Source organism: Dermacentor variabilis, chromosome 1 (genome assembly GCF_050947875.1).
Source record: "Dermacentor variabilis isolate Ectoservices chromosome 1, ASM5094787v1, whole genome shotgun sequence".
NCBI lineage: Eukaryota > Metazoa > Arthropoda > Arachnida > Ixodida > Ixodidae > Dermacentor > Dermacentor variabilis.
The window spans coordinates 280,193,177-280,220,915 of record NC_134568.1 but is presented as its reverse complement, the minus strand read 5'-3'; the positions used below and the strand labels follow the sequence as shown (position 1 = coordinate 280,220,915).

The 27,739-nt window shown below is 47.3% G+C and overlaps 2 protein-coding genes across 4 annotated transcripts in view; one reads left to right on the top strand and one right to left on the bottom strand.

The window, feature by feature from the left end:
- Nucleotides 1-27,739, bottom strand: part of LOC142565624 (T-box transcription factor TBX20-like) — a 200,036-nt gene that overhangs the window by 23,569 nt on the left and 148,728 nt on the right. For all 3 annotated transcript variants that reach the window (XM_075676278.1, XM_075676275.1, XM_075676276.1), the window contains exon 2: nt 13,339-13,795. In XM_075676278.1, coding sequence (XP_075532393.1) covers nt 13,339-13,361 — 23 coding nt within the window. In that variant the 5' untranslated portion in view covers nt 13,362-13,795. The remainder of the gene's footprint in view (nt 1-13,338; nt 13,796-27,739) is intronic.
- On the top strand, nt 134-5,274 carry LOC142565716 (uncharacterized). The gene is made up of 2 exons (XM_075676284.1): nt 134-450; nt 4,789-5,274. The coding sequence occupies exons 1-2, from the start codon at nt 140-142 to the stop codon at nt 4,790-4,792; spliced, it is 315 nt and encodes a 104-aa protein (XP_075532399.1). The 5' UTR covers nt 134-139; the 3' UTR covers nt 4,793-5,274.

Here is a 27,739-nt window from a genome sequence, read left to right as displayed (position 1 = left end):
CCTTTTTTTGTTGTTGTTTTCGTTTTCATCTTCCTTTTTGACGTGGCCGCTGTCGAGACGAAACGCGCGAGGATCGGCGTCCGCGAGCCTCGCGGTCTCGCAGCGCGCGCATCGTCGTTCGACTACGCCGGCGGCTGCGATGGGGTGGCCTCGGTGGACCGTGGTGGCTGCCTTGCTGCTGCTGGCCGTGCCTTCGCTGTTGGCGGAGAGCGGCGAGGCGCCCGACGACGAGCAGCCGCCGGTCAACGTCGGCGCCGAGGGGCAGGCGCCGAGCGGGGGCAGCAGCATGCGCGAGGACGAGCGGACCGAGGAGCAGGCCCCCGCCGCCTCGCAGCAGGAGCAGGCCGACCAGACCTGGGCCAACGCCGAGGCGCTGCAAAAGCCGGAGTCCTACGGGTGCGGCGAGGCGTGGGAGACGTGCGACGCCAAACGCGCCGACGACGACGACAAGTAGGTTCGCCTCGTTGCGCGTCGAGGTCTTCCGTATAGACGCGTCTTCCGGATGTCCGCTGACGGCCATGGGACGTTAGGGGACGTAAAGCTGACACGGCAAATAAAGGAAGCCGCGGGACGGCTTCCATGGACCCTGTATTCACAAAGAGCTCTTACGGCAGAATTGTTCGTCAGAGAATTCCAGCCAATCGTGGTGCTGGAGAAAGGGCGGCCGGTAAAGAACGAAAAGCTTCGTGAATTCGTCCCCTGATTAATTCCTACCGCTTGGGATTTGACAGCGTTCACAGGAAGTTACGGTTCACGGCCGTCCTTGCATCTGGCGCCTTCCGCAGTGCGACCTCGTGCTCGGCAAAAGAATGATGCAGCTGGTATCTACTGTTTACTTGTAGATTAGTTGCTTACTATTCATACTGTGAACGGTGCGTCTGCTCTATGATCTGTCCACAGTACATAGTTTTTTTTTCACTTCTAACGCTTTTTAAAGCCTAACAAATTTACCCAAATTACGTCAGTGCGGAACAATTACCTTTTGCCAATAATCTTTTACCATAATACAGGTAATTAAATGTTATATTTCGCGCCAAAAAGACTAAACAAATTCATCCAATAATTATTAAGTTAGCATGTCAACAAAATTTTCAGCTCATGATTATATTATAACCACGCCGTGGTAGCTTAGTGGTTATAGGCGTTGCCTATACAGTAACTATAACGTTAAAGAACCCCAGATGGTCAAAATTGTTCTCTAAATAATCACCCACAACGGCGTGCTTCATAATCGTATCGTGGTCTTGGCGCGTAAAACCTCAGAATTTTTTAATATTTAAATCAGAAAGTCGAAGGGAATTGTCATAAGTATAGTTAAATGTTTCTATATATCGAAATGACCATACAAAAAAGAAAGAAAGAAAAAAGAAAAAGCTGCCGTGAAATTACTCGCTCAATTAGCCTTATTTCACACGCGGTATGGCGAAGCGCGGTCCCGACCCGCTTTGACCTAGAGGGTAGCGCAAAACAGTTCATACAATAATTACTACAGGGAACTCTGGCGCTAGTGTCCTCGGAAGCTGCAAGCGGGGCGACTCAGCCAGCATACAAATGGTGGGCATACTACGTGAAATTATTAATAATCATTAAACGTTATTAAAATTGCCCGACGGCAGGATTCGAACACAAGACTTCTAGCACAGAAGCCCGACACTGAAACCGCGGACGCATGCATCGACAAGCGGCATACAGAACGCGCTTGTATGAATTTTTCGCGGGCAAGCCAGCGCGTTGAGACGATTGGCGCGTTTCGATTTGGCCACCTCGACAGCCTGAACCGCTGCAGTTAGTAGCGATTGTGCGTGTTCGCAGCCTTCTGCACTTCGAGAAAGTATTGATTGCTCTGAAATTTCGGACAACGAAGGCAGACAAAGCGTAATAAACAAAGCCACAAGAACAACTGAATACGAAGATCAGACAAATCCGTGTATACTATAGCCATCATTCCCATGGTGGGTGAATGTTTTCAGCGCCAGAGTTCCCTCTGGTAATTATTGTTGGAATTTCTATGGTGTATAACGAAGCTTCGCCATACCGCGCGATCAATCAGCCCGCCTCATATGCTGCTCAAGTGACCATGCGTTTAGCAGGGAGCGCCCGCCAACATCGACTCGTGGAAAAAGGAGAGAGAGAGAGAGAAAAAACGTTTATTTGCACCCGCAAAAAGAGCCCCGAGGAGTCAAGAGTCTTCCTGTCTCTTCGGCTTACTCCTCCCCTTTCAGCTGGCTGATGCTCCTTGGAGCTCAGCGGTGTCCAGGGCCATGCGGATGACTTCTCTTTGGTCATCTTCCTTCGAGCTGGTCATTAAAGTCTCCCAGGATTGTCTATCCCTATCTGGTTTATTGTATCTAGGACATGTCCATAGTATGTGGATCATGTCCGCCTTTGCCCCGCAGTGTTTGCAATTCATGTCCTCAATGCTATCGTGCCATCTCTTCAGAATGTAGGGGTTGCAGATCACCCCCGCTTGGAGTTGCCTCCATGTTATCTCTTCTTGCTTACTTAGTTTCTTATGCGCCTCTGGCAGTGTTTTCCTTCCCATTCTATAATAATCGAGAATTTCGCTGTAAGTGTTTATACCTCCCTCTTTTTGTAGGGGCTCCCTGGCTGTAGAGGCTGCATTGGTGTACCGGTAAATAAGCTCTCGGGCCAATGCGTGCGCTTTCTCGTTGCCGGGCAAGCCTTCGTGGGCAGGAGTCCATATAAGGTTCACTAATTCTTCTGGAATTGGTCCTTTCTCCAATATGTTGAGCGCCTCTTTGGAGATGCTCCCTGCGGTATAATTCCTGATAGCTGTTTTGGAATCTGACACTATGATTTTCACCCCTTTTTGAGTCAAAGCTAGGGCTATGGCCACCTCCTCTGCAACCTCCACTCTGTTTTGCGGGGTACTGCAGCTCTTTGAGTTCTCACCGTTAGCCTGTGTCGTCACTGAGACAAAACCTGGTCTGCTTTCATATTCTGCTGCATCCGTGTAGAACACCCCTTGCTTTTTATCTAGTGATTTTTGTAACGCTTTAACCCTGTCTTTCCTCCTGTCCTGGTGGTGAGTGGGATGCATATTCTTCGGGAGTGGTGGTATGCGTATCCTGTCTCTGATTTGTGACGGGATGGCTCCCGTGTTTCTTACTTTGTTAGTTTTGTATCCTAGTTTCTCTAGAATTCTCAGACCACCTCTGCTTCGCATCAGTCTCTGTTGCTGGGAGATTAGTGTGGCTTCGATCAACTCTTCTAGGGTGTTTGAAATGCCCATGTTTAGTATCCTCTGCGTAGATGTGCATGGTGGCAGGTTTAGGGCTGTTTTAACTCCTTTCCTAATGAGGATTTCTATTTTGTTTTTCTCGGCCCTTGTTAGTTTAAGGTACGGTGTTGCGTATGTGATCTTGCTGATCGCGAAGGACTGCATTATCCTTAATAGGTTAGCCTCCCTCATGCCTGCCTTCTTGTTGGCGATTCTAAAAGGAAAAAAAAATTATTCGTGTGATCCTGCCTGGACGTGCTTCGTTTTACGCCACTCTATTACGTCAGATGGTTTCGACCACGAGCCGCGCTTCTCGGCACCGCGTGCGCAATAGGGTGAATAATTTAAATCGGTTAATTCGATCTACATGGCCACTTGGAAACTTGGGAACACGAAATTGAGTTTTCATGACGACTTCATTTAACTTTACCATCTAAACTTGTGCCGTAAGGTTACTAATTAAGAGGTTAGTTTATGCTATTAGTTTAATTATTGATATTATTGCTTTGGTTTTTTCCAGCAAATGATGTCCACGTGGGCACGTAATTCATCTGCAATTACCTAGTTCGAATAAATTTTAACGTTAAGGGCCCCGTGTCGCAGAAAATCCGGCGTCGGCGCTCGGAGTCCAGCGTCTGGCGTGGGAACCAAATTCCGAACCACGCATACCCAACCACTCTTTTACCACCAAAGTTGATCATTTCATTCTTTCAAGTTTAATCATCGGAATTTTGAGAACGGCACCCCACAATCAAATGTAATACAAAAGAACAACACCGACAGCGCACATCTTTTATGTTAGCTCTTCTCAGACTGAAATATTAAAAGTGCGAAACAATAACGGGAGATCGACCCGCACAAGATGCCGCGTTTCTAGCAGGAAGCTCGCCTTCGTGCATAGCGTTCGCCGCCAGCGTTTCCCGGTAAACGTTACGGTTACAAAAGCTGCAGTTGCCGGAAAGCATGAAAGGCAGTCAGGGGCCTTTGAATGCTGTCGCTTTCCACTCTTAAAGGCGAAGCTTAAGCGTCCTCCAAATTTTTGTAGTTTGTTTAATTACTTGAAGTAAAAAAGAAATACTGCATATGGACGGTAGGCAGCGAGCAACGGTGTCGAACTATATCGTTTTGGTTGAAAAGTCGGCATACAAAACAGTCCTTTTTTCTTCTTCTTTGTTTTTTGCGAGAATAGAACCGGTGAATGCCTATGTGTCCATTGCTCAGTTTTATTGCGGCCTTATGACGATCTGAAGGGGAAATGTCTAAGAGTCGCTGAAATTATTGTTACCTTTTGTGTTCTTTTTCAAAGGTCATTTCACAGCAATGTGTTGCAACAAAATTGGTTGTGTTCTTAAAGCCAAGTACTTGCGCGTGGACAGCTATGTAGTTGCACCATAAAACTGCAGAAACAGTATTTTAGTCTTCATACGAACTATGTTCAGTTTCACGCTATTCTGTCGCAACGAACGCTGACTCTGTATGTTTCATGTTTCAAAATTTGGTGTTGAATAGTTTCACAATGAAACTTTACCTAAATTTTACGTACGTAGGTAAACTGGCTCGCAGCTCAAGCGCTGGATGGCTTGCGTCATCACTTAGCTGGATTGCCGCAGTATGACCCGGAAGCTCCTCTTACCGGATGCCAAATTGCTCTCCCGCCTCATGCATCGCCACCCCCTTCCCCATCCACTCCGCCACTGCACACCAAAGTTTATGGATCGGCCTCTGTGGACAGCAGGAAGTCCTGATTCAATATTGCTGGTATTAATAAAATTAACCTGTCCGCATTATATTCCGTCTCATTGATTTCTCTCAGTTGCAAATTTCAAACCACGTAGCATTGAACAGCCAGTTCCTCTTTCAAACATGGAGGGTAAAACATTGTGCGAACGTCGAGTGCATTCATGAAACTGTGCAGCAGAACGAGATGTTGGGCGAGTTGGTTCATGCTTGAAATGTGATTCTGGCACAAAAAAAAAAAAAGAAAAAAGTGGGAAGCAGGTTTCCTTGGCCAGAACCTCATTACAAGCATGAAGCTGCTCATCAAGATGAGTCAGCCAAATTAGCGTACTCTCTGAAAACATCCGGGCTACCGCTCCAGTGTAGGCATTGAGGGCTTGAGCGTTGCAACAAATGTTTGCACCACACCCACCAGGGTGTGGTGCAACACGAAAAAATAGTACCTGATGAGAGAGCTGGAAGAACAAGAAGAAGAATGTATACAGATGTTATTTGTTAATTTTGGACGGAGAAGGCAATATGGTGTCTTGGTGCAGTGACATCGAAGATGACTGCAGTGAGATAAAGGAATACGGAATCTGATAGCAGATTTGGTTCACCGAAAGAGCACTCATGTTCGACCATAACTGCAGCGGATCTGAATATGCGCCACGTTTGCTTGTCAGCGTTTCTGCCTCTTATAAGATAGCCTCTGCCTCTGCTCGTCTTCATCATTCCGGTCCTGTAACAATATACCTATACTAGTTCCATATACGGGATACGAAGTCGATTTTCCAAAACTCCTGCCTCATTTCAATACTTCTTAACTATAGGGGTAAGTGCAACATCATTGTGATGATGCCGCCGTTGTCGGCTCGGTGGAGCAACAAAATCAATACGAGCCAGGAATTTCGGCTTCGAAGAATCGCTTTTCTTTATATTTTCTTTCCCCTGTACTTGGCCTATTCCTCCGCTTGTCCGCGTTCCTTTCGCTGCTATGCCAGGCCAGCGACGCAGTGCGCAAACGAATTCTGACACTCCGCTGAGAGACAAGGCCTTTCGACAGCATACCCGTGCTATCATCATGGAGAGCAAGTGGCGAGCGTGCCTCGAAAGGTGTGCCGTACGAAGGAGGGCCATTAAACGGGGATAAGAGCAGCAAAAACATCAACAACGGAAGAGCTTCACGCAGAAGCGGTTTCTTTGGCAAGAACAAAAGCGCAGGCACTCAGTGAAGCCAGGCGCGCGAGCAGGGCACGTCAACCATGATCTCTTCACGTCGTCCATCAGCGCCAATTTTTTTTCTTTTTTGCTTAACGGTTGCTTTCGCTTCGCCTCTTGTGTTTTCATTGCGGGAGAAGAGTCATCCTCCTCTCCCATCTCCACCACCCATGTTCCCCAGAGTCGTCGTTTGGGGCCGAGGATGTTATATGCATATCCGTCACATTGCGTTTGCAAAAAAAAAAGGGGGGGAGCTCCGCTACAGCGTCCCGTCCGCCGTCCCGTCCTACTGCGCGAGCTCTTATTATATATATGTATATATATTCTCTTGTTAGCGTCTTTCGGCTACGAAGAAAAAGCAGCGCCTTTGACGATGAGTGCTCGCTGGAGACCTGCGGAGTTTAACGCACACGTGTTGCGGCCGCGCGCACACACTGGCGCGTGGTGCCGGGGGATGCATGCATGCGGCCGGTCCCGCGCTCCGCGGTTGCTGTGTGGGCTTCCTTTTTTTTTTTTTTTTTCCCCGCTCTCAGCGTTGGGCATTTGGTCTTTTCTTGCGGACAACGCGTGGATGCGCCTGGATCTTTCTCTATTTTGTGTCTCTTTCTACCCTTGTACGACCGCCCGCATGAATTATTTAGAACGGGTAGCTTTTGACGATGACACTGTGCGGAAGTTGTACGCACCACGCTCTCGGAGAGGTTTCGGCCGTAGAAGCCAAGTGGCGCCCCAGTTTCGCTCTCGTAGTTGCTCGAAAGCGCGAGCGAATGAGGACTGTTTTAAGCGAATGTGTACCTGCTATAGCGTCCGCCCTCCGTCACCGAACAGCGCACCGAAGCAACTCTGGCACATCCCTTCCTCCACGCTTTGCTCGAAGCAGCAATCACGTCAAATTTTTCCTATGTGACCTTGTCGTTTTGCAAGCCAGGATAACAATTTTATAGTATGCGTAGGCTGGAGCCGCTTTTGAAACGGTGTGCTCGCGCGAAACGCGAAGTCTGCGAGGTTGGGCAATGACAGCGTGTGCATGGAGGGTGAGAACATGCGTTCTCCGAACGAAAGTTTTCCATTAAAAAAAAAAAAAAAAGCTGCTTCCCGCCCACGTCGCCATGTTAACAGATCGTACCCAGTTTAAAACAATCGTAGAGAGTCATCATCAAACATGTTAACCGAAGACCGCAGTATTCATTTCTTTACGCTCACGTAATGTATCTCCAGGATCCTTGAGCTAAATAAATAAATAAATAAATACTAAGCACAAGAAACAAGGCCATCAGAAGGCACAAGGCAAGATATGAAACCGAAGCCAGATCAAGAAGTTATGGCAAACACTGATGGAAACCACACTCTATAGATATTCACGCGGGCGAAAAAGAGAGCCGGGTCATATACCAATACAATAAAATTAAACATGCGCTCCGAATTGAATACACTGCACTGACGCGTACATCGTGCAGTACGAAGTTGGGTAGTGAGCCCGACGTTAAGGAGGAGAACAGCCGTCCACATATGCACCGATACGCTCCACATTTACAGATGACACAAACTCACTTACTGTTCAAGCGCTGATGGCAGCTATATGACTTAAAGTGAAGTTCTGCGGACAACTATTTTCCGAATACACGACTTGCTAGCGTGTCATATTGGGTACATATATTACAGCGAAGCTCTATATCGCTAGCCGATTCGTCCGTCCGTCAGTCTGTCGCCCTGTACGCCTAAAACAACTTCGGCGCAACACCGTGCGCATGCGCGAAAAAAAAAAGAGAGAAAGAGAGGCGCGTGATTGGCTGCGCCAGTAGTGACGTCGTTGCTCTCCGTCGCAGCCGAGCGCGCGCGCAGAAGTTTCTCTGCGGCTTCGAAACGGGTAGGCCACGCGTCATACGTAACCCTGAGGAGCAGGCAGCTTTCGACAAGGAACGCCGCGAGCAGAACCGGGAACGAGCTTGTCTACCTACGCCGTGCCGATGCTGCAGCCCGGGCATAAGAAGAGGCTCGTGCAGCCGAGCGCAAGCAGGAACGGCGTACCGAGGATCCAACAGCTTACCGAGCCGTCGTTTAATGAACCGTCGGGATTAACCGAGCGGTAAACACCGGGGCCTCACGTTTCAGCTCCGCTGGTTGACCATCTGTAAGGAGTTCTTGGGCGGTGGTTCCTTTTTTTCTTCAGAAAAGCAGAAACGGGTGTTGAAATGTCAAGGTTTTAGTGGATTGGATTGGAAAAACTTTAATAAAAGTGCGCTTGGATACTAATTAGGTATTTGCTTTAACTGTGACCCATGCATTCAGAGTATTATACCTGTGCCACACGTGCACGAAAAATGTCAATTATTTGCTTAATGCACCCACCATCGCAGCCTAGTGGCTATTGCGCTGCTGAGCATGCGTACGATGCTGCTGAGCACGGCCGCGTTACGTTAGGGGAGAAATCCAAAACGGTTGTGAGCCATTTCTTGCGTGCGCGTAAAAAAAAGGTGAAAAAACAAAAAAACAAAACATGTGGACGAAATAATCTGGAGTCCCCCACTTCATAAGCATCGAGGTTTTGGCGCGGAAAACCCCATAAATAATATATATATATATATATATATATATATATATATATATATATATATATATATATATATATATATATAAGTTCCTTAATGTCCTAAAGTTAGTAGCTATCATAGCGGGGTGCCACACGTACACAATTAACGGAATGGAAACTCAATATCATTTGCAGAGCAGTGCGCTCTCACAACTTATTCGGCCGCCGAAAGCGCACTATTGCAACCAAATGTTAGCATTTACGGCTGCACACGAAAACTGCATTTCTGAATAAACCGAAATATTTCTATATAAAATATGCCTAATCATGTTTTTTTAGTGATTTTTAAGTAATACTCTAAACAATACTTTTTTTCATGATATTATAGTTGGTAAACAAGCTAATTGCATTGACTGCAGCTATCATCATAGCGAAGTCGTCATTAAAGGTGCGCGTGTAGCAGCAGCTTTACATACTATGCGGCATCATGACACTTTAGGTCCTGACACTTATGATGGTGTCTCCCGTGTGGCACGGCTATTCCTGTGTATTCGTTACTTGACGCGTGTGTAAAAACGCACATGGCGCGCTGCAGCTAAATGACATGCACTATTTGGTCCGGTGGTGCGATCGCATATCAGAAGCGCCTGACGCTGTTCCTGCGGACTGGCTCGCAGAAGCTCTTTCTGCGTTACAGGCGCTGCACGGACCGGTCTGTGTGGCGCTCTGCCGCTTGCGTTAGCGTCTGACTACTCGATGCGTGCAACATTGAGTTTTCACTCTTTAGCCTGTCCATAAGCGCATTGCAGTTTATGGAATACCAAAACGCCTGATTACATGGATTGCATATGATGATGATGATGATTATTATTTATTGGCAACACCTCTCAAACTGGGCAGCGACAAATAGTCACCTAGCCTGCTTAAGGTAATCAGGTAAACACGCCTACCAGTTTAGCATTTTGCCGACAGCTGCTTAACCTTTTCTGTATTCCTTAAAACACATAGCTTGTGCAATTACCTATGCTTGTTACGGATCTGTTCCTATCAACCTCTTCCCTGCTTTTCTTCCACCAATACTCTAAACGTCTCTTGCTTATCGCGACTGCTGACCGGTTAATGCTATCATCCGCTTCAAATTTCAGCGCTTCTGGAAGGTGGGCGTTTTCTACTGGTCTCGCTGGGTTAACACATTCGCATTACATTAGTATATGCGCTGACTTGTCTCTGGATTTTTTCTGCAGCATACACACCTCTCATTATGTCGGGAATATTTGCTCCGGTAGGCTTTTGTCCTGAGGCAACCAGCTCGTGCCTCAAATAGCAAGACTTTGCGCAGCCCTTTGCGCAGCAGCAAGCTTGGCAGCGACACCTTGTGGTGGTTTGTTCAGTCACAAAGCGTCACAAGCGTTCTTGTGTTTCATGCATTTTTACGTTGGCGGAAAGAGCCACTACAAACTGTGTTTCTACGAATACCTTAAGTAATATTTAAACATAGCCCTTTTGAAATAAAAGGAAGGTTCCTTCGGAGACATACCGTCAGTGGTGGCGACCACGGGGTGACGGGTGATACGTAGTAATTAGTCGCTAATTAACAAAAATTATCGCTCTGCGCACAAGCCATATCAGCTTTTGGATCTGGAAAAACGCGACTACAAACACACACGCACGCGTGCGCTGCGTGCGTGCAGCATGGTGATATTTTACCAGATACGACCAGTCCGTCGTTCTTTGGGACAATACACAGCTCAGCATGCAGAACCCTTCGCGCAGCATTGTGTTGAGGTGCATTTGTTAGCATATATGCTATATATGTACACATGGTCGTGGGCGTGGCAAGCACCACTCACCACTCACTGCGCAGTGCACTCCCGATAAAGTGCCGTTCTCTGCCAGAAACAAAAAACGGCGACAAAAAAGGCGCATTTCATGGATCTCGTCGACTGTGGTCTCATTTACTGCGCCAGCAGCATTCTCCCACAGTGAGTATGCCACCATCAAATTTTGGTTGCCCGCTCCTTCCCTCAAATAATTCCGCTCCCCCGCTATGGGACGGTGCACCGACACATTTTCACGGCTCGAGGTTTCCCTAACAAGCATCGAAATCCTTGTTCGCGCGCACACTTTCTCAATAGGACGGAGATGCTCCATACTGCCATGGCTTGGCGGCAGCTTGTGAGGCTCAGCGTGTGTAACTCTTTCATTGCGCCCATGAAAAATGCAGTGTTTCTTGGAGAAAAGCCATGGCGCGTTAAAATGCGTGCCGTCATCTCCGACGATGGCGTGCGCACAGAGAAGCACAGTGCTGCGGCGCACTGCGTAATAAGCAGCGGGGACGAACAAAACCAGAAACAAATGACTGAACGCGAAGAAAGAAAAGGACCGAATTCACGCGTCTCGCCTTAAATATTCATAACGCTTATCGCTTGCCTCGTTCACACGTCAGCTCCAATTGAGTCGCGCCGTAACCTGTCGTCGCAGGAACTGGCGGAGCCAAAAAAAAAAAGAAAGAAAATGGAAGACAGAAAAACAGGAGATGGGAGGAGGAAAGCGCGCGTTGGAAACTGCTGTTCTTACTATTACTATCGTACTTTTTTTTTTCATTTTAATAACCTCGGAAACATTCTTTGTTTCTTTTCTTCTTTCTTCTAGCGTTCATCGTGCATAGCAGCATGGCCAAAATTTAAAAAAAAAAGGGGGGGGGGGATGCTTAGTGAAAAGCTGCCATTCACGAATGTTAATTATACTGAAGCGAAGGAAAGATACTTTCCAATGAACGGCCTATACGCATAAATGTGAACCAGAATCTTTTTGTATTTACCTTCCAGACCTTCGTTTTGCAAACATCCATCATCCATTCCAGATAGGCACACATTTCATGAGATTTTTATCTACGAATTTAACGGTTGGGATCATTGACATTGTGCACGACTAACCTGTTATGTCTGTCAGTTTCTATTCTACATACTACGCACTGACCAGCAGCACTTGGAGCTCTTTCTTGCAAGCTATATATGCATACGAGCTTAAGTGATGAGTTGATCCACGTCCACGCCAAAAGGCTAACGAGCAAATAAAATTGTGACCATGCTCTAAAGCCTTGCAGCCCTCACAGCGTGACTGCAATGTTATATTTACACACAAAGTACACAGTTGAGCTAGTGGATTGAGCAACTGTTCGAGAAAAGCGGCGCAGCCACAGGACCAACGAAAGACAGTAAAGAACACAGCGCCTGTTTTGTTTCATCATTCATTGGTCCTGTTGCTGCATCGTTTCTTGTTTTTCGAAATGAATTTCTTACATATGGCTCTGCTCCTCCATTTTGCCGTCTAATTTGATTCGATGGCAAAAGGAGAGATGCAAATCGATTAACACTGCATCGAAATGCAAAGAGATGCTTGCACCGCCACTTAACGCCATTTATTTGATGCAGATCGACCTGCAGTGCCTGCGGTTATGAGCTCGTGCGCGAAGTTAACTTTACGCGTTCCGGGTCAAGTACTCACAGTTGCTTTCGCCGAACAGACTACACCGCCTAGGCTTGCAAGACATTAAAGCGTAACATTTCGAGAACACGGTTCCCCGGCGTACACCTCTATTTTTTTTTCTTCTTTTTAGCGCACGTTCACACTTGGCGAGAGCGACAGTGAGCGAAGCGGCAAGAGCGGGCGAAACTTGCTCGCTGCCAGGAGACAGCCTACACTTGCCGCCGCCGTCGCCACGCGCCAACGCGCCAAGATGTCTCGTGTGATTAGATGCCCGACCGATTATATTCGCGCCGTGGTTTTCCTCGCGGCATAATCTTACACGCAGGGCGAATTTGCTAATCGCATTGCCGCGATGTGTCTGAAGGCGGTCTGTCGTTTTTCTTTCTTTTTCCTCCCCCCCCTTTTTTTTTTTGCGGCACGAGCATGGATCGACACTCTCGTTTCTTGCCCAGCACTTCCGGTTCACCTCCTAAGACGACCGGGGACGAAATTCAAAATAAATCAGAAAAAATAGCAAAAATATAGTACAGTACAAAATTCATGAGTTTCCTTACAGATATGATACCAGAAGATAAGTTTAGTTAGATGTTGAGTTACTGAAGTGTTTGGAATAATAATTAATTACAAATCACTGGTTACCTCACACCAAAGCACAGAATCGTAGACTTTTAAAGGCCCGTTACGTCAGCACAACTTTGGGGAAATTCCTGGAAACCCGGAAGTAGAAAGCGGAAGTAATGACGTCCCTAATGACGTCACACGCAAGAAGGTGTCATGATATTTACCCGCTAATTATAGGAAAACAGTTGCTTCCGAGTTCGGTTTGCGTTCGGCTAAAATTAATCTATGGAACACCAACGCCTAGGTGGGAGTGCCACCAAGAGACACTTAAAAGTCAATTAAAGCTTAGGGTCGCGCATATATATATATATATATATATATATATATATATATATATATATATATATATATATATATATATATATATATTGCTTCGTTGTTGTCTCATCAGCAGATGCACGAAAACGCCTGAAATCGGACAACCACGCGTCGCAGCGGCTCACAGCACTTCCAAGCACGTGCCCGCGCCGCTTGCCCTCACGCGACCATAATGTCCGTATCGCAAGCTGCTCTTGCTCACCTTCCTGTCTTGGTGATGATCATCTCGGTGCCAAGCTCATGGAACTTCTCCCACAGGTCTTTGGTCTCCAGATGCGCGTCAGCGTTCCTCAACTCGTCGCAATTGCAGCGGGGCAAGATCTGCGGGTTCTCGACGCGCGCGGAGCCCTTGGAAGTTCCGTCGCGCTGCTTGCCGGGCCGCGCGCCACCGGTCGCCGCCCCGCCGGACTCGGCGACGCCGGGCTCGCTGTCGGGCCGCCTCGCGGGGGAGGCGAAGTCGCCGCCGGGCGCGTCCGCGAGCTCGTCGTCGGCCAGCGACGAGACGCTCGAGGGCGGCGACGCTTCCAGCCGCGCCGCTGCCGAGCCAGGGCCGCCGAAGCGGCCCAGGAACTGCAGACCGGGCGCTCCAGCCTCCGGAGACGACGCCGAGCGCCGCTGGGTGCGAAGCAGCACGGGGCTGCTTGGCTCGCAAAGCTTGTCTGCGAAAGGCGAAAGAGACGGGCGGGCTCGGGATCAGCACCTGTCGCGCACTTCCGTGGCGCAATCGGGAGAACGGAAGCGCGCGCATGTAAACAGCAACCGCGTTAACACCAGCACTTGCCTAAATGGCAGCGCCGTGCAGCTCAGGCGCAGCTGTCGCAACGCTATGTAGCGGTTTCGCTATATACGTAGTCCCCATAATCACGCGAATAACGATCATTATAGCACCGCTCATAATTCGCAAGTTCCATGCCAAGCGCGCCAGACACAGGTCGTGTGTTAGAAGTTACCATTTACAGCAGATTTACAGAACACCTGGAACCTTGAACGTCATAATGGCTACAAATGCACACGACGACGCGCAAAAAGCGCACTGCGTACACTTCTCATTGTCAATCAACTTCGTTTTCCATCTCTTATGTATGAGGCACGAAAATTGCCTCTGATCCGACACCACGCTCACGTTGTCCGTGTGACAGGTCATTCTTCCGCATCCACACAGTAGTGGACGAAGTCCTTAAGGAAAACCAGGGTCCAGCAGCCCTCACTCCTGCGGTCATGTGTATGTATATACGTTGAAGGCCTTCACATAAGGCACGCAGTGATGTCCGCCCCGAATGCATTCCTCGCTGGTACAGGGCGCCGATATCTATAACATCGGCCCCGACTTTGCCAGCTGCACCAACTGACGCATATGTATACCTATGGGATCTGAAAAGGCTGGCCTGCTCATTATCATACGTGGGGTTTGCGGGGACTGCCGTCACAGTAAACTGTATACATACCTCCATTTATGCATGCCGCGCAGGTGCATCGGTTTATGCAAGTTGTCCAGAGTTAATACCCAGCATGAAAAAAGTGGGACGAAAGATCACTGATGAAGTTAACAGCATTTTCCTACGATATCGCTATAATTAATTAACGTTAATTAGTAATAATAATAATATAATGACCCACGCGTGAATGAAGTTCCATGCGTTGTGTTGAGATAAGGGAGAAAGCTTTGTCATATATATATATATAGTAGTAGTAGTGAGAGCCCCCAACTTTCTTGTATTAGCATGTCCCATGCACAGTCATACGCACAGCAGCTAAGTGAACTATAGAGAGACTTCATTATACAGTTATTTAAAAGGCCAAGAACTTTTAGGATCTCCTGCTGTCACACGAGCTTTCGATCGAACTTACTGCACAGTCATTTTCGAAGACTCTTGACTGCGATCCTACCGTATTTAGATTCATTCACGCTTCCGGCTTTGACGCGCTTTACTTCAATGATGATCGGCTTTAATCATGATAAAAACTGTCCCTTTGGCATGGGTGTGGCTGTGAAAGTAATGACCTCAATTGTCTGTCAAGAAAACGCCACAACACCAGCAACGAAACAAAATGAGTGTTTTCGAAATCAGCGCAATTAAACAATCGGCACAAGAAGCAAGGACACAAAGCAGCGCTGATTAGCTGAGGCATTCAGTCTTAATTAACATCCTGCACCCATAAACTGCCGCGTCATGCAAGTTTCTCATGTATTATTCAGAGAGGCCGACATTACCTGTATGAGAAACCGAAACAGATTATCCACTAATTAAAGAAAATCACTAATTATTATTTTTCAATGAATTACGTTGCATCACGTATTGCAATTTACGGACTGCAGCCGGTGGGTATATCCGGCTACATATCCGGCCGGTATATCCACTTGGAATGAATTTCCAGAATGATACCAGTTTGGAGATATGTATACGCACCATCTAACTCGCCGTAAATGCGCACTGTTGTTCCACCCATTTTTTTAACAAAACGCTCTTTTACAGATTGAAGCGCAAAAGTAACTGGAATGTTCATATATTTCGTCCCACACTTTGGGAAATTATATCTCGAAATTGGTATGATCCTTCGAGATTCATTTCAACTGGCTACGTCTTGCAAACGTTTCTGCCGCAGGGTAGCCAACCGGACTCAGTCCTGGTCATTTCTTACACCGTGGTCCTGGTTAACCTCCCTGCCTTTCATTTATCATTTTCCTATCTCTCTCTCTCTCTCTCTCTCTCTCTCTCTCTCTCTCTCTCTCTCTCTCTCTCTCTCTCTTCTGTTAACCGCAGCGTTCCTCAGCTTCAGAGTCCCATGAAGACTGCTGCCATGGTCTGCAGAATGCAGGAAAGCTGCTTCTGGATCATCAAAGTCTGCAAAGTTTCGATTTGAATCAAAATAGATTCTTTAGCAGGGAAAGTGCGTGTCGACGGAGCTACTTTTTGTTCGGGTGATCAATTTTGCAAACTCTCTTCGACGAGTTGGACAGTCGACCGATTAGTTGGCTGGCGCGTGTCGTCCGCGAGCACTGCGGCCAAGAGCGCACGCGCTCGGAAAGCGTCTGCCAAGAGGCCATGCAGAACTGCAGCCCCGCTATCGCGTCGCACTAGTACGCGCTATCGGGTCAGAACAACGGAGAGCCCAGCGCACTTGTCCGCCCCCCAGTGCCGAAGAGTGTCGATTTAGGTTTCTGCGCGCGAGATCGGGAAGCTCAATGAGCGACACGCGAAATTCAACATCACGGCTCCTCTGCGGCAGTTCATTTCGAGCGGCGGCGCTTCGATTATTCAGGAGGAGCCCCTCCCAACTTCCCGAGATAGGCCTGCAACGAAGCAGCCCCCGATCGGCGAGCCGCCGTGTCGCCGCTGCCTGGGTATAATTCACTCGAGCGATTAACGACAGGTCGGCGCCGCTCGCGCAAGCCAGCCGAGGCAGCGGCCCAGTCGTACGCGCTCGCTCGCCAACAATCGTCTGATCAGTTCCACTGATGGTCGTTATTAATGGACCTCAAAGAGTTTGTCATTCGCTCTCCAACGCGAGCTCGCTTCTCTATCGACAGGGAGACGGGGCCGTCTGTCACGATTCAGACATGATTGGACAGTTGTTCGTCTGAGCTTCGCGGGCGCGCACTCTGAACTGCGGCCCGTCGCTTCGTATACTATAGTCGAGATCAATAATTTATGTTTCGCTTGGAGCTCCAATCTGACAAGTCGGTTACATGGCGACGCCTGGAAACACACCGCAGCGGCAGAACGCCGTGGCACGGGATATATACTTTCGCAGCGCGTGCAGCCGCTGCTGTCTGCAGACGAATCGCGGCTGAAGAACACGGTGCAGGCCGGTGGGACGTCACTCATTCCAGCGCATCTTGCGTAGTGCGCGGATGTTACACCAGTCGGAACATTTGCAGTGCAGGTAAGAAGAAAAAAAAAACCGTAAGAAAGCTATCAAGAAGAATACTGAAAGCAGAGGGATCTTTAATAAACGAACGAAGGATAAGCAGAGCGACAAAAAGTTCCAAGAGAGATCCGAAAAAGCACGCACTTCCGCAACCAGAAAATGACACTGCCAACAGCGCGGCGTCGAAGCGGGCTGGCCGTTGGCAGCCATGGGGATGGCGCTGGGCTATGTCTCGGGGGAATTAAACGTTCCCTGATAGCGTTTGCACGCCCGTCCCCCCGAGCTAGGCCGGGGGGCGCCGGCTTTGAAATTTAATAATGCCAGACCGCGCGCGTTTTCAGCGAACGGCGGAATCAATCGGCCAAAAATTGGATTACCAATGGCGGAGTGCGACTGCAGCCCGAGACGCGCTTTCGACGCTTCTCGGGGCGCCGAGCGAGAAGCCGCCGCCGCAGCCACCGCGCTGGCCGCAGCGGCGGCTGCCAGCAGCAGGCGTATAAAACAGGTCCGTTTACAGACCATCAGGGTAAAGTGATACGCTGATGGGGATCATCCGCGCCGCGCGCTGCTCTGGATTTTTTTTTTTCTTGCCCCTTTTTTTCTTTCGCCATGGCACTTCGCGGAGGCCGCGCTATGGGCCCCGAAATTAGGTTAGCCCGCGCGATATGTCCGGGCCCTTGTGTAATATACAGGCGTAGACGTGATAGTGAAATCTCGGAAGGCGCGAAGGGGTTGAACCGCGTCGGTGGTGGTGCCGCGGGCGCTGCAGGCGCTGCTCTTGTTTGGCGCGATTACGCTGCGCTCCCGCGGCACTCCGAAAAATGAGCGCCGGGCGCCTGCGGCCGCCGCCGTATCGCGCGCGGGGCCCTTCTTCCCCGGGGCGCATCAGAAAAGCAAACCCTCCCCCCCTTCCGCTGTAGATACCTTGCCATCGCGCGCGCCGAGCAACAGGGCGGCTGTACCTGCTTCTCCGCTCGCTTTAATTGAAGTGCTGGCCAATTTGCGCGCGTTGCGGCGCGCGCTTTGTGACCTGTTTTGCAATGAATTGACGAGCAAGATCAGCGGCCACAGCAGGGATGATAACTATAGGTGCAGTGGTCTGGGGACCAGACCCACTGACAGCGATCGCGAGTTCACGAACTCGATGAGACGAGCAGAAGCCACCGGCATGCATCTGAGGCATTTCTTGTTCGCGGGCATAGCGATAGTGGCTGGTGTTGGCAATGCAGAGCTCCAGCGCTGTACGCCAGCTCCGTCGCCCTTCTTTTTAACCTGCGGCGATGACGACAGACGGTCGAAAGCCATGATCATTTTCGCGCCATGTACCGCGTGTTGCACAACGCCGTGGTCACAGAGGAGCGTGCAGCGAAAGCGCGCCTTTTAACTCGCGCACTCTTGCTGTGTGAGGTCCCTCGGGGCTGCTGCCATTACATCGGCATCTTTTACTAAGAAACACTGGCGATGTTCGCAAAGATGCAGTCGTGGTGCTGTCCATATCCTGAGGGATTGTGAATGCCCCAGATTCGGGAGAACCCATCGGCGTCTCGCCATAGAAAATATATTTATAGTTATTCGGGCACTCTCTCCGAATGCTTGGGAAAAAAATTCGCGCCAAGGTTCACACGCTGAATCAAAGAGAACAATATTCACAAACGGCAGTCAATACTAATAGAGAAAAAGTTCAAGCACGCAGTTGTTTTAGTTTTTTTTTTTGTTTTCGTTCTTTTAGTACTAATGGAATGTCGATGAGGCTTGTGCGCGATTGACTTTTAAGTAAAGATGTTGTTACTAAACAGAGCTAACCAACTGCATCTGATATTGCCTCTCACAGATTGTCTTATATGTAAATTCACACACATAATATTTGTTTCCTGTGCAGGTGTTTTATATGGACGCTGTCTTCTTATTTCATGAGTAACAAAATTCACAAGCACGTGCTAATACATGCAGTGGCAAAGAAAATCCCTATGTAAATTTTTTTATTAACTTTACTTTTACATCTCCTATATACTAGTAAAGATTACAAAGGGTGCATGAGATATGAATGGATTTGTAAAACATTTACTATTGATTTTTTTTTAAATATTAAAGTGGACGAAAACAACACTATTCATCGTCCGGCGATCGCGACGGTTGCTCCGTTTTCATTCAAGATAACATAATAATAATCGCAACTATTACGGAATGACCCTAGCAATCAGGCACAGCTTTAACACCTTCGATGCCTAGCAGTAACTGCCCATACAAACTGCACGACTCGTCTAATTAATTTGGCAACTTGTTTTGCTCATTGACCTTCAACCGGCTACGCTAATGAGCACTGCATTCACCGCAGAGATGCTTTATTTAGCGTTAGAGCCGCTTCCGTACGTGTCGGCGGGTCTCAGACGCATGCAAAGAAACTAAGCGTTGGACAAGAACGGCAATGTTTCCAAGACGAAAACGAAGCCACACAGCAGGAGTTCCAAGATGAAAATTCAGTTCCCGTAAGCCGGGGGCACAATGGAGTTTCGTACTGCTCTATACAAGATCGTCAGGATTGGGTTTTCGACCGCGGCGGCCGCATTACGATGAGGGAAAGATTTGAAAAAGAAAGAAAGAAAGTAAAAATGGAAAACCGAAAACACAGTCTTGCGGTTTTCCAACTATACTATACAACGAGGCCCATTTGCGCAAGCGAACACATGAACTGGACGCTGACAAACGCCGACGGATTCCTGTCGGCGCGTTTTTGTGAACCGTCTGCCACAGCCGCTGATCAAGACACGGTGCTTAACAAAAGGAATGTGACTAGAACGAAAAAGTCAGACAGTCAGATGACGCATAAGTGCACTGAAATGGTTCACAACGAGAATCACGTATACAACAAATCGAAACAAAGTCTTCTCTGATAAATGTAGAAGAGACAACTCACAAAACAGGTCACATAAAACACATCAGGACGGAAAGCCAGCTCAAGCAATGAAGCAAAGACAAATCACGACACAATTCACATAATTAAGGCTCACTAGAACGTAAGGTCAGCTCTCATACACTAAATACAGAGCGCATCAAGTCAGGTCACTGAAATTCACATGAGCCAGCTTGTCATTTCATAATTAGTATATATTTGTTCTACGTGAAAGGGTAGCCGGCGCCGCCTAAAGGCCGCCAACATCTCTTAAATATAATGCATTAAAAAAAAAAGTCATCCTGCAATATGCTGGTGTACTTTCACGGCGGTGCGCTGTTTCTTCGCTACATGGGCGCTTGCATTGCTCTGCATGTGTAGTGGACACAAACGACATGGCTCCCGACATTGGGCGGCTCAGACTCTTATGCGGAGGACACAGAGTTTCATACGAAGCATACTAGAGGGAAATGTGGCGCTAGTGTCCATGTCTGCCGCCGATATGGATGTTCAGCCAGCGTAAGAACGATGGGCAGTGTGGATGGATTTAGTCCAACTTCGTACTTCGGACGGCCTTGCGAAGTCAAGAGTAACCTTCCTGAAGCCAATTTTCCGCCTCGAATTTGCTATATGGCAATATGTATACTCATCTACCTTCTAATATTTATTGTTAGATGATTTTCAGAAGTTTACAAATAACATTTGTTTAGAGTATAAAAAAGAATTAAGCATGGTGCGTTTTCTCAAATATAATCTAAATTTAGCGACACGCATATTGGAAAAAGTCGACATTCATTTGTGAATCGGCGCTATATAGGGCCAGGCACGGCTGCTGTACAAAAATAAATAAATAGATAAATAGATAAATAAGAAAAGAAGAAAGAAAGAAAAAGAAAAAAGTGAGAATGCGAGTGGACTAACCAAACAACTGATGTAACTGTGCGATTTAAATTGCGTGATAAAGGGACTTTGTTGTGAGTAAAACACTTGACCGTTCAAAAGGAATGTTGCACGGCAAGCACTCAACAAAAGAGACAGAGAGAGAAGAAAAAGCCGCGATACTCTTTTTCGACAATCAGGGCGGTCATTTGGTCAAGTTAGTTGCTCATAGTAATTGCTTAAGCGCTGACAGACGCGCAAAATTATCAGTGACGCTCGATACTTATGAACAAAAACCAGGTACGCTAATCTTGCCACTACATCGCCAGAACTACAATTATAGGCCCGGAGTTGCTTCTGGTATTCTACGAGCCTATGGCGCACTCGTATCCCACATAGGGTCGACGCCCAGGCTTCCAGAAGAGAGGAAATCAAAAGTTGGACGCTTTGTTGTTCGCATGCCTGTGCAACAAACGTTCTCAGATAGAAAAAAAAAATAGTACACTAGAAGTTACTGCGGCTAAACGACGCATCTGAAGTTTGACTTTGGCGGTTTACAACCACGATTGAGAGAAACGAACAAACAAAGCGAAAAAAAAAAAACACGACATGTGTGCCCATCGTGCCATCATTTCGCGCTCAGATGTGCAAACTGGGCGAAAAGAAAAAGCTGGGGACGCTTCGTCAAGCAGCAACGAGAAAGGGCGCGCGCGCGTGAGAGCGCCGACGAGGCGTGTTGGACACGCTCGGCCCGACACCCCCCCTTTAAACCCATGCGTTCGAGCCGGCGTGGTTTTGTTGTGCTAATCGCGAACCTTCTCGCTTCCGCTATAGCCTCGGTCGCTTTCTTTTTTTTTTTTTTTCCTGGTCGATTGACTCCTCTCTCTCTCCACGGCCTTTTCCTCCGCGCTGTATGCGAGGCTTTAGATGCGACGGCAGCTGCCGAAAATTCCGCTTGCCTGCCCGCGGAGGAGCCGCAGTTGTGTCATGAGACAGCGTTATTGATGGCGGTGGAATTAGCGCTGTGAATACCTTGCCGCAGCATATGCACGGTATGCAGTACATGTAAACTTCGAAAAGGACATGCAGTAACCAGAATACATCGACGGAGAATATTTTTTTTTTATTATTGCATGTCACCTATCAGCAACTGTACGATCAATTCGAGCATCTCGATGATGTATCTCAACATGCGTGAGCCACTCCCTCTGAACTATTGTGTCGGAAACGGTGGAAGCAAAAAAAGTAGAGCTATGAAAGATGCTGAGCGCAAGGCAATATGCAAACTCGCACAAGCGTAAAGACAATCACGAGCTATAGTTTATTTATTTTTAAATGACACGATAAGAAAGATATTCCGCGCGATAACGGCGTCGGCGACGCACCTGCGAGGACGAAATGCTGCTGAATAAGCGTAACCATCAGGCACAGCTTATTTCCCCATTTCTTGTGTGTCTAGAATACCAGGCTGCGGGTAGATACGAGGATTAGTGTTTTAAGAGAGAGAGAGAGAGTACAGCCGTATAGTTCGGCATGTTCTGTGAGCTTTCGCTTCCCTGGCGGGAACCAAAGCGGAGGGCTTCCGCTGTGCCAAGTTTCCGTATTACCCCAACGGTGAGGTAATACGGTAATTATCTGCCTTGTATCTGCTCCTTTTTGATGGAGGGAAAAATTACCGTTCAGTAATGCAGCATGGCTGAAACTCTCCAGTGTTGCTCTAAAAGCGAAAGCATGCCGGCGCTTGTCCAAACCAACCTAGCATGAGTTTCTTTTTCTTTTTGTATTTATCTAATGCGTAAGCATTCTTATGCGACTCACCGAAGAAATCTGTGCGTCGGTCTCTCTGTCCGTCCGTAACGCCATAGCACGATGCTCTCCACAAATAAAAACAGAATAAATTCGAAAAAAAAGAACGTTGTTGGTGGTGAGTTTAGAACCTACGACCCCACCCACACAAGCCGAATGTCTTGCACATTACGCTAAACAATAACGCTGGCAGAAAGTGAATGGACCTGGACCGTATGACTGTGCTGTACCGGCGGTACAAAACAAATGTCAAACAACCGTTCTTATTAAGTATTTGTTGAAAGATTTAGTGATGGTGCAATAAAAGACATATCTAGGACTACATGTAGCCGACTTAGAACCTTGTAGTCATCACGAAAATTCTGGTTTGGCAAAATTAATGCTTAAACACACCACATCCCCGATGAGTTTCGGTGGTCGCGAGATGCGCCTTTCGTTGGGACGTTCCTTCACCGACCGAAATGCCACTGATCTCTGAGGGCTCATGCACTTCGCGTTGCGCAACACAGACAGATAAGTAGTCAAAGAGTTCATAAGGAGTGATGAGGGGTTATATGGGTCTCATCACGGTTGGTAATGGTTCGACGTGTATGGATAAAGCGCGAAAGGGCGATAAGGGCTTGTAATGGATGGAGCAATTCTTATAAGGTTGATAAGGGTCAATAAGGGTTGATAAGGATCGGATAAAGTCCGACACGGTTGATAAGGGTCGGATCATGTCTGATACGGTTTATATAGGCAGATAACGATTGATAAGGTTATATAAGGGTTTATACTAGTCGGATCAAGTTTGCGTGGAGATGAGAAAGTGGCTAAATGCTTACGCATACTTAGACAACTCCAGTGGAGTTTCTGCATAATTTTTTGTTGTATAGGACGCGTAGGCCTTAGCCCGACGGAGTACCACCTTTTGCCTCCCTCTCTAGAAATCGCCTCATATTATTATTATTATTATTATTATTATTATTATTATTATTATTATTGTTGTTGTTGTTGTTGTTGTTGTTGTTGTTGTTGTTGTTGTTGTTGTTGTTGGTGGTGGTGGTGGTGGTGGTGGTGGTGGTGGTGGTGGTGGTGGTGGTGGTGGTGGTGGTTCTGTACCATTGTGCAAGGAGTGTGCGATCAACGATCTCGGTGTACTTTTTGGTACAACCTTACACTTTTCTACTCACACTAAACGCGTTCCAATGCGGGGTACGCGGTGTTGGTGGTCGTGGTGATGATTTTACAGCAGACGGCGTTAGCCTGGCGTACATAGCCGGAAGTTATTCCGCCTGATCGGATCGAGCTTTCTATGAGTTGAGATCGGGGTTCTGTCACTAGGTGTCGATGAGTCCCGTGTCTGGCAGGAAGGCAATCAGCAGTTGTTGCAGTCTCTTCCTCTTCGTGGCATGCGACCTCTTGCTTCTGTAGGCACACTTGCAGACTATCGAGGGAATTGAATTCTCCTACACCGTTCCGCAAGTTGTGCACAATAATATGTCTTCCTCAACTCGAATACGTGTCGGTCGTCTGGAATGGCATTTCTGGATCCAACAGTGACATTAGAGATCGGGTCCAGAAAAAGTTTCTAAGCGCATATCACCACTGCTTTGCTAACGTACACGGACACTGGACCTTGTTCTAGCACTGTTGGATTATTGTCATTGCCCTTATTTGCTACAGACGTAATCGCGCTGACCTTCTCTGCGTGTGTGTTTGTGTGTGTTTTCTTTATTTTTTTTCGGACTCCTTCACTGTATCCCCACCTGCCCCGAACTTCTCAGTTGTATCATGTTTCGTATTGCGTGCAAGATCATCTGAGAACACAGACCTCTCCATGTTCCTGCCTGTCATCACCAACACTCAACTAAAACACTGAGTCTTTACAACGCTTATTTTCATGATCCTGATATTTTTCATAACTCACTGTCATTGTTCTTTTCCGGGCTTTGCGTTGTTGTTTTATAGCTTCGCCCATTGTTCAATTGCCATTCTCCTCCTTTTTCTCCACCTTGCGCCTTGCTGTATGTATGCACTCTTCTTTTCAAAATTTTACTTTTTTACTGAATTTTTTTTTTTGCTTATATTCCCCCGCAAAAAAAAAAAAAAGACTTTTCGTTGTACGCGTGCGCCAGCACTCTGGCCGTATAGTTGTTCCTGGGCACGGTAAATACATGACTGATTGCTATTATTATTTGTATTATTATTATGAGCGGTTCTCTATCTTTCTTGCTTAGGTTATGCTCGGGACATCATCATCTTCATTTTTCTCATTCCTGCTGAACTCGGCGCTTCTTCGTGGCTCAAGCACCGTGCTCGGGAGACGCGTCCAGGGCTCGATCGATTTCGCGCTCGACCGCTAGCGTATGCATATTTCTCATCGCTTTGCCGGCTTACGTCACGACCGGCGACGAGCGGTGTTTGACGAGACTCTACGTGACAGGCACCGTCGGTGAGACTACGCAGGATCGACAAGATTCTTATCACAGCCTCGCTGAAACCAGCCTTACGCCGCCTGCGTGTTTTTTCCGCTTTAAAAGAATGCATCCGCGAAACACTGCGGTCCCTTCACTCGGCTGAGTTTGTTTTATTGACCGCTTGGTTGTTGTCTGTCATGTTTCTCGTCATCACACGGATTTGCGTCGTGCGCGTATCGTTGAAAGGAGTGTAAGTATTTCCGCAGTCTTCGCGGGCCATGGAAAATTCCAAGTCGGAGCTCGCGGTCGTCTTCTGTGCGTGCGTGCATGCATGCATGCATGCGGCCGTGGTACACACAGAGCTTTGTACATTTGATAACCATACTTAATCAACTATAGTCCAACAACTTACTTCGGTATAGAACGAACATGTTTGTGGTATACGTTGTTTCTAGCAACTACGAGAATGTTTTTTTTTTCCTGTGGGACACTTAATGCAAACAGAAAGCGTAGATCCCGTATTTGAGAGTAGGATTATGAAGTGTTTATTATTATACTGGGTGTCATTTTTTTTTTAAGGTCCAAAATATTTAAAAGTTGCCCGTGGCAGATAGCACAATTCTAACCCTTGATATAAACTACTGGATGAGGCGGTCATCAGTTCTGTGAAAAATGAAAATACTTAATTGAATAATTAACACAATGACGTCAATTAACTTTTTAACGAATTACTTTACGGCAAATATTTAAATCTACGAATTATTGCCGGTGAGCTCGCAAGGCGTATCCCACTTGGAACAAATTCTCAGGACTGCAGCAGTTTCGAGATAATAATTGTCTGTGTCCGACCACATGCACTGGCGTTCCAGTTACATTTAAGAAAAACGCTGTGTTATGCATTGAAGTACAAAAGTAACTGGAACACCAGTGCATTTCGTCGAACACGTTGAACAATAATGTCTGGAAAATGGTGCAGTCCAGAGAATTCGTTCCAAGTTGATACGCCTCGCAAACTCACTAGCTACAATTTGTAGATTAAAATATTTGCCGTAATAATTAACTAAAAAGTTAGTGAGGACAATCATGGTCAATTATTTAAATAGGCATTTTGATTTCTCGCAGAACTAGTGGCCGCCTCATCAAGTAATTTAGATCAAGGTATAAAATTGCGCTATCTGACACAGGCGATTTTGAAAAATTTTGGACCTTCTAAAAAAAAAAAAAGGAAAGGACACCCTGTATAATCGAAGCAAGCTGACAGTGCTTACCGCCATCATTGCCGTCCCTCTCACTGCGAAGGCACCGCCTTCGCGACCATTGTTTCTTATGTCCAAAACGGGAGCACGCAGTTCCACATACTTTGATTATTATCATCACCGTCTCGCTCGCTATTGCTGTTGATTAGTGAATAATTATTCGTCGTCTCACGATTATTCTTCGCAGAGATACCACCAACGTATTCGCCTTGTGACACATGCAGCGCGTTCCCCTGGCAATAGTAATTAGCCATAGGGCGTGCTCGCGCTATTTAGGTCATCACCAGAGCTGAACAGAGTTTTTGGTAACACGTAACATTGCTATCACTGTAGTATATACGGATACGGTGCATTAAAAGCAAAAGAAAAGAAGAAGAAGGCTCACAGCTTTGTCAGTTAAGAGCACGGGTCTTCGATTCTTGAATCGGTTTTCGATTCTTGAATTGGCGAGTGTAGTATACGTGTTAACTCCGACCTGCTTTTGATCGCTTTTCCTTAACTCTGCGCGATGATACTGAATTTGTCAGGACATTCCGACGTCGGCCAGACTCTGCGAGAGCATGGGTGCAATGTTGTTGAATCCATGTTTTGGATATATTATTGATCATAATTTTAAAAACTTATATGCGCGTGTGAGATATGTATGTGTACATGTTTGCTCCTTTTTCCTTATAACATTACGGAGAACGATTCATATTCTCGCGGCGATGAAGGAAAAAGTAAAAAAGAAAAAGAAAAGAAAAGAAGAAATGGTAAATTGCCTTTACCTACAATTAACGCATATCCAACGTGCACGGCGAACAATCTAAAACGGGTGCGTGCGCACGTAGTGTACTGTTTGGAAACATGCAATTACTATACGGACATCGCACACCAGTAGAGGATGCATGAGACCGCATGCGTTAACGAACAATCCGCGCTTAGTTCAAATAAGCACATGTCACTATAGAGCACGTGGTACCTATACGCGTTTATGTGCTATTAATTCTGTTTAAGTGTCGTCGAACGTCTCATACGCTTTTTTGTAATGTAAAATGTATAAATTGCCTCAATACACACACACACACACACACACACACACACACGCACACGCGCACGCACACACACACACACACACACACACACACACACACACACACACACACACGCTCGCACGCACGCACGCACGCACGCACACACGCACGCACACACACTGCATGATGGCGCGCAATTTAGCATCGACGCACGCACTTGCAGGTCAGCACCGCACTCTGTGAGCGCATGTTTACAAGGCGGGAGGCGCTCGAGGCCTTCTTTTGTTAAACCGACCCATAGCTTTGGAGCAAGAGAGAAAGAAGGGAAACCGGAATTTTGAGAGGCGATCGATTTACTGCGCGCACATAACGAACTGCATGCAATGTGGGGTCCGCAATCCGCGGGCGGCCGCGGAATTCCATCTCGAAGCTTCCCGGCATTCGCTAGTCGGCGGAGACGTTCGTCGCTCGGGGAGATGTTTCCGAAAAC

Coding starts and splice junctions, on each gene's coding strand:
- LOC142565716 (XM_075676284.1), top strand. CDS start 140: ATGGGGTGGCCTCGGTGGACCGTGGTGGCTGCCTTGCTGCTGCTGGCC.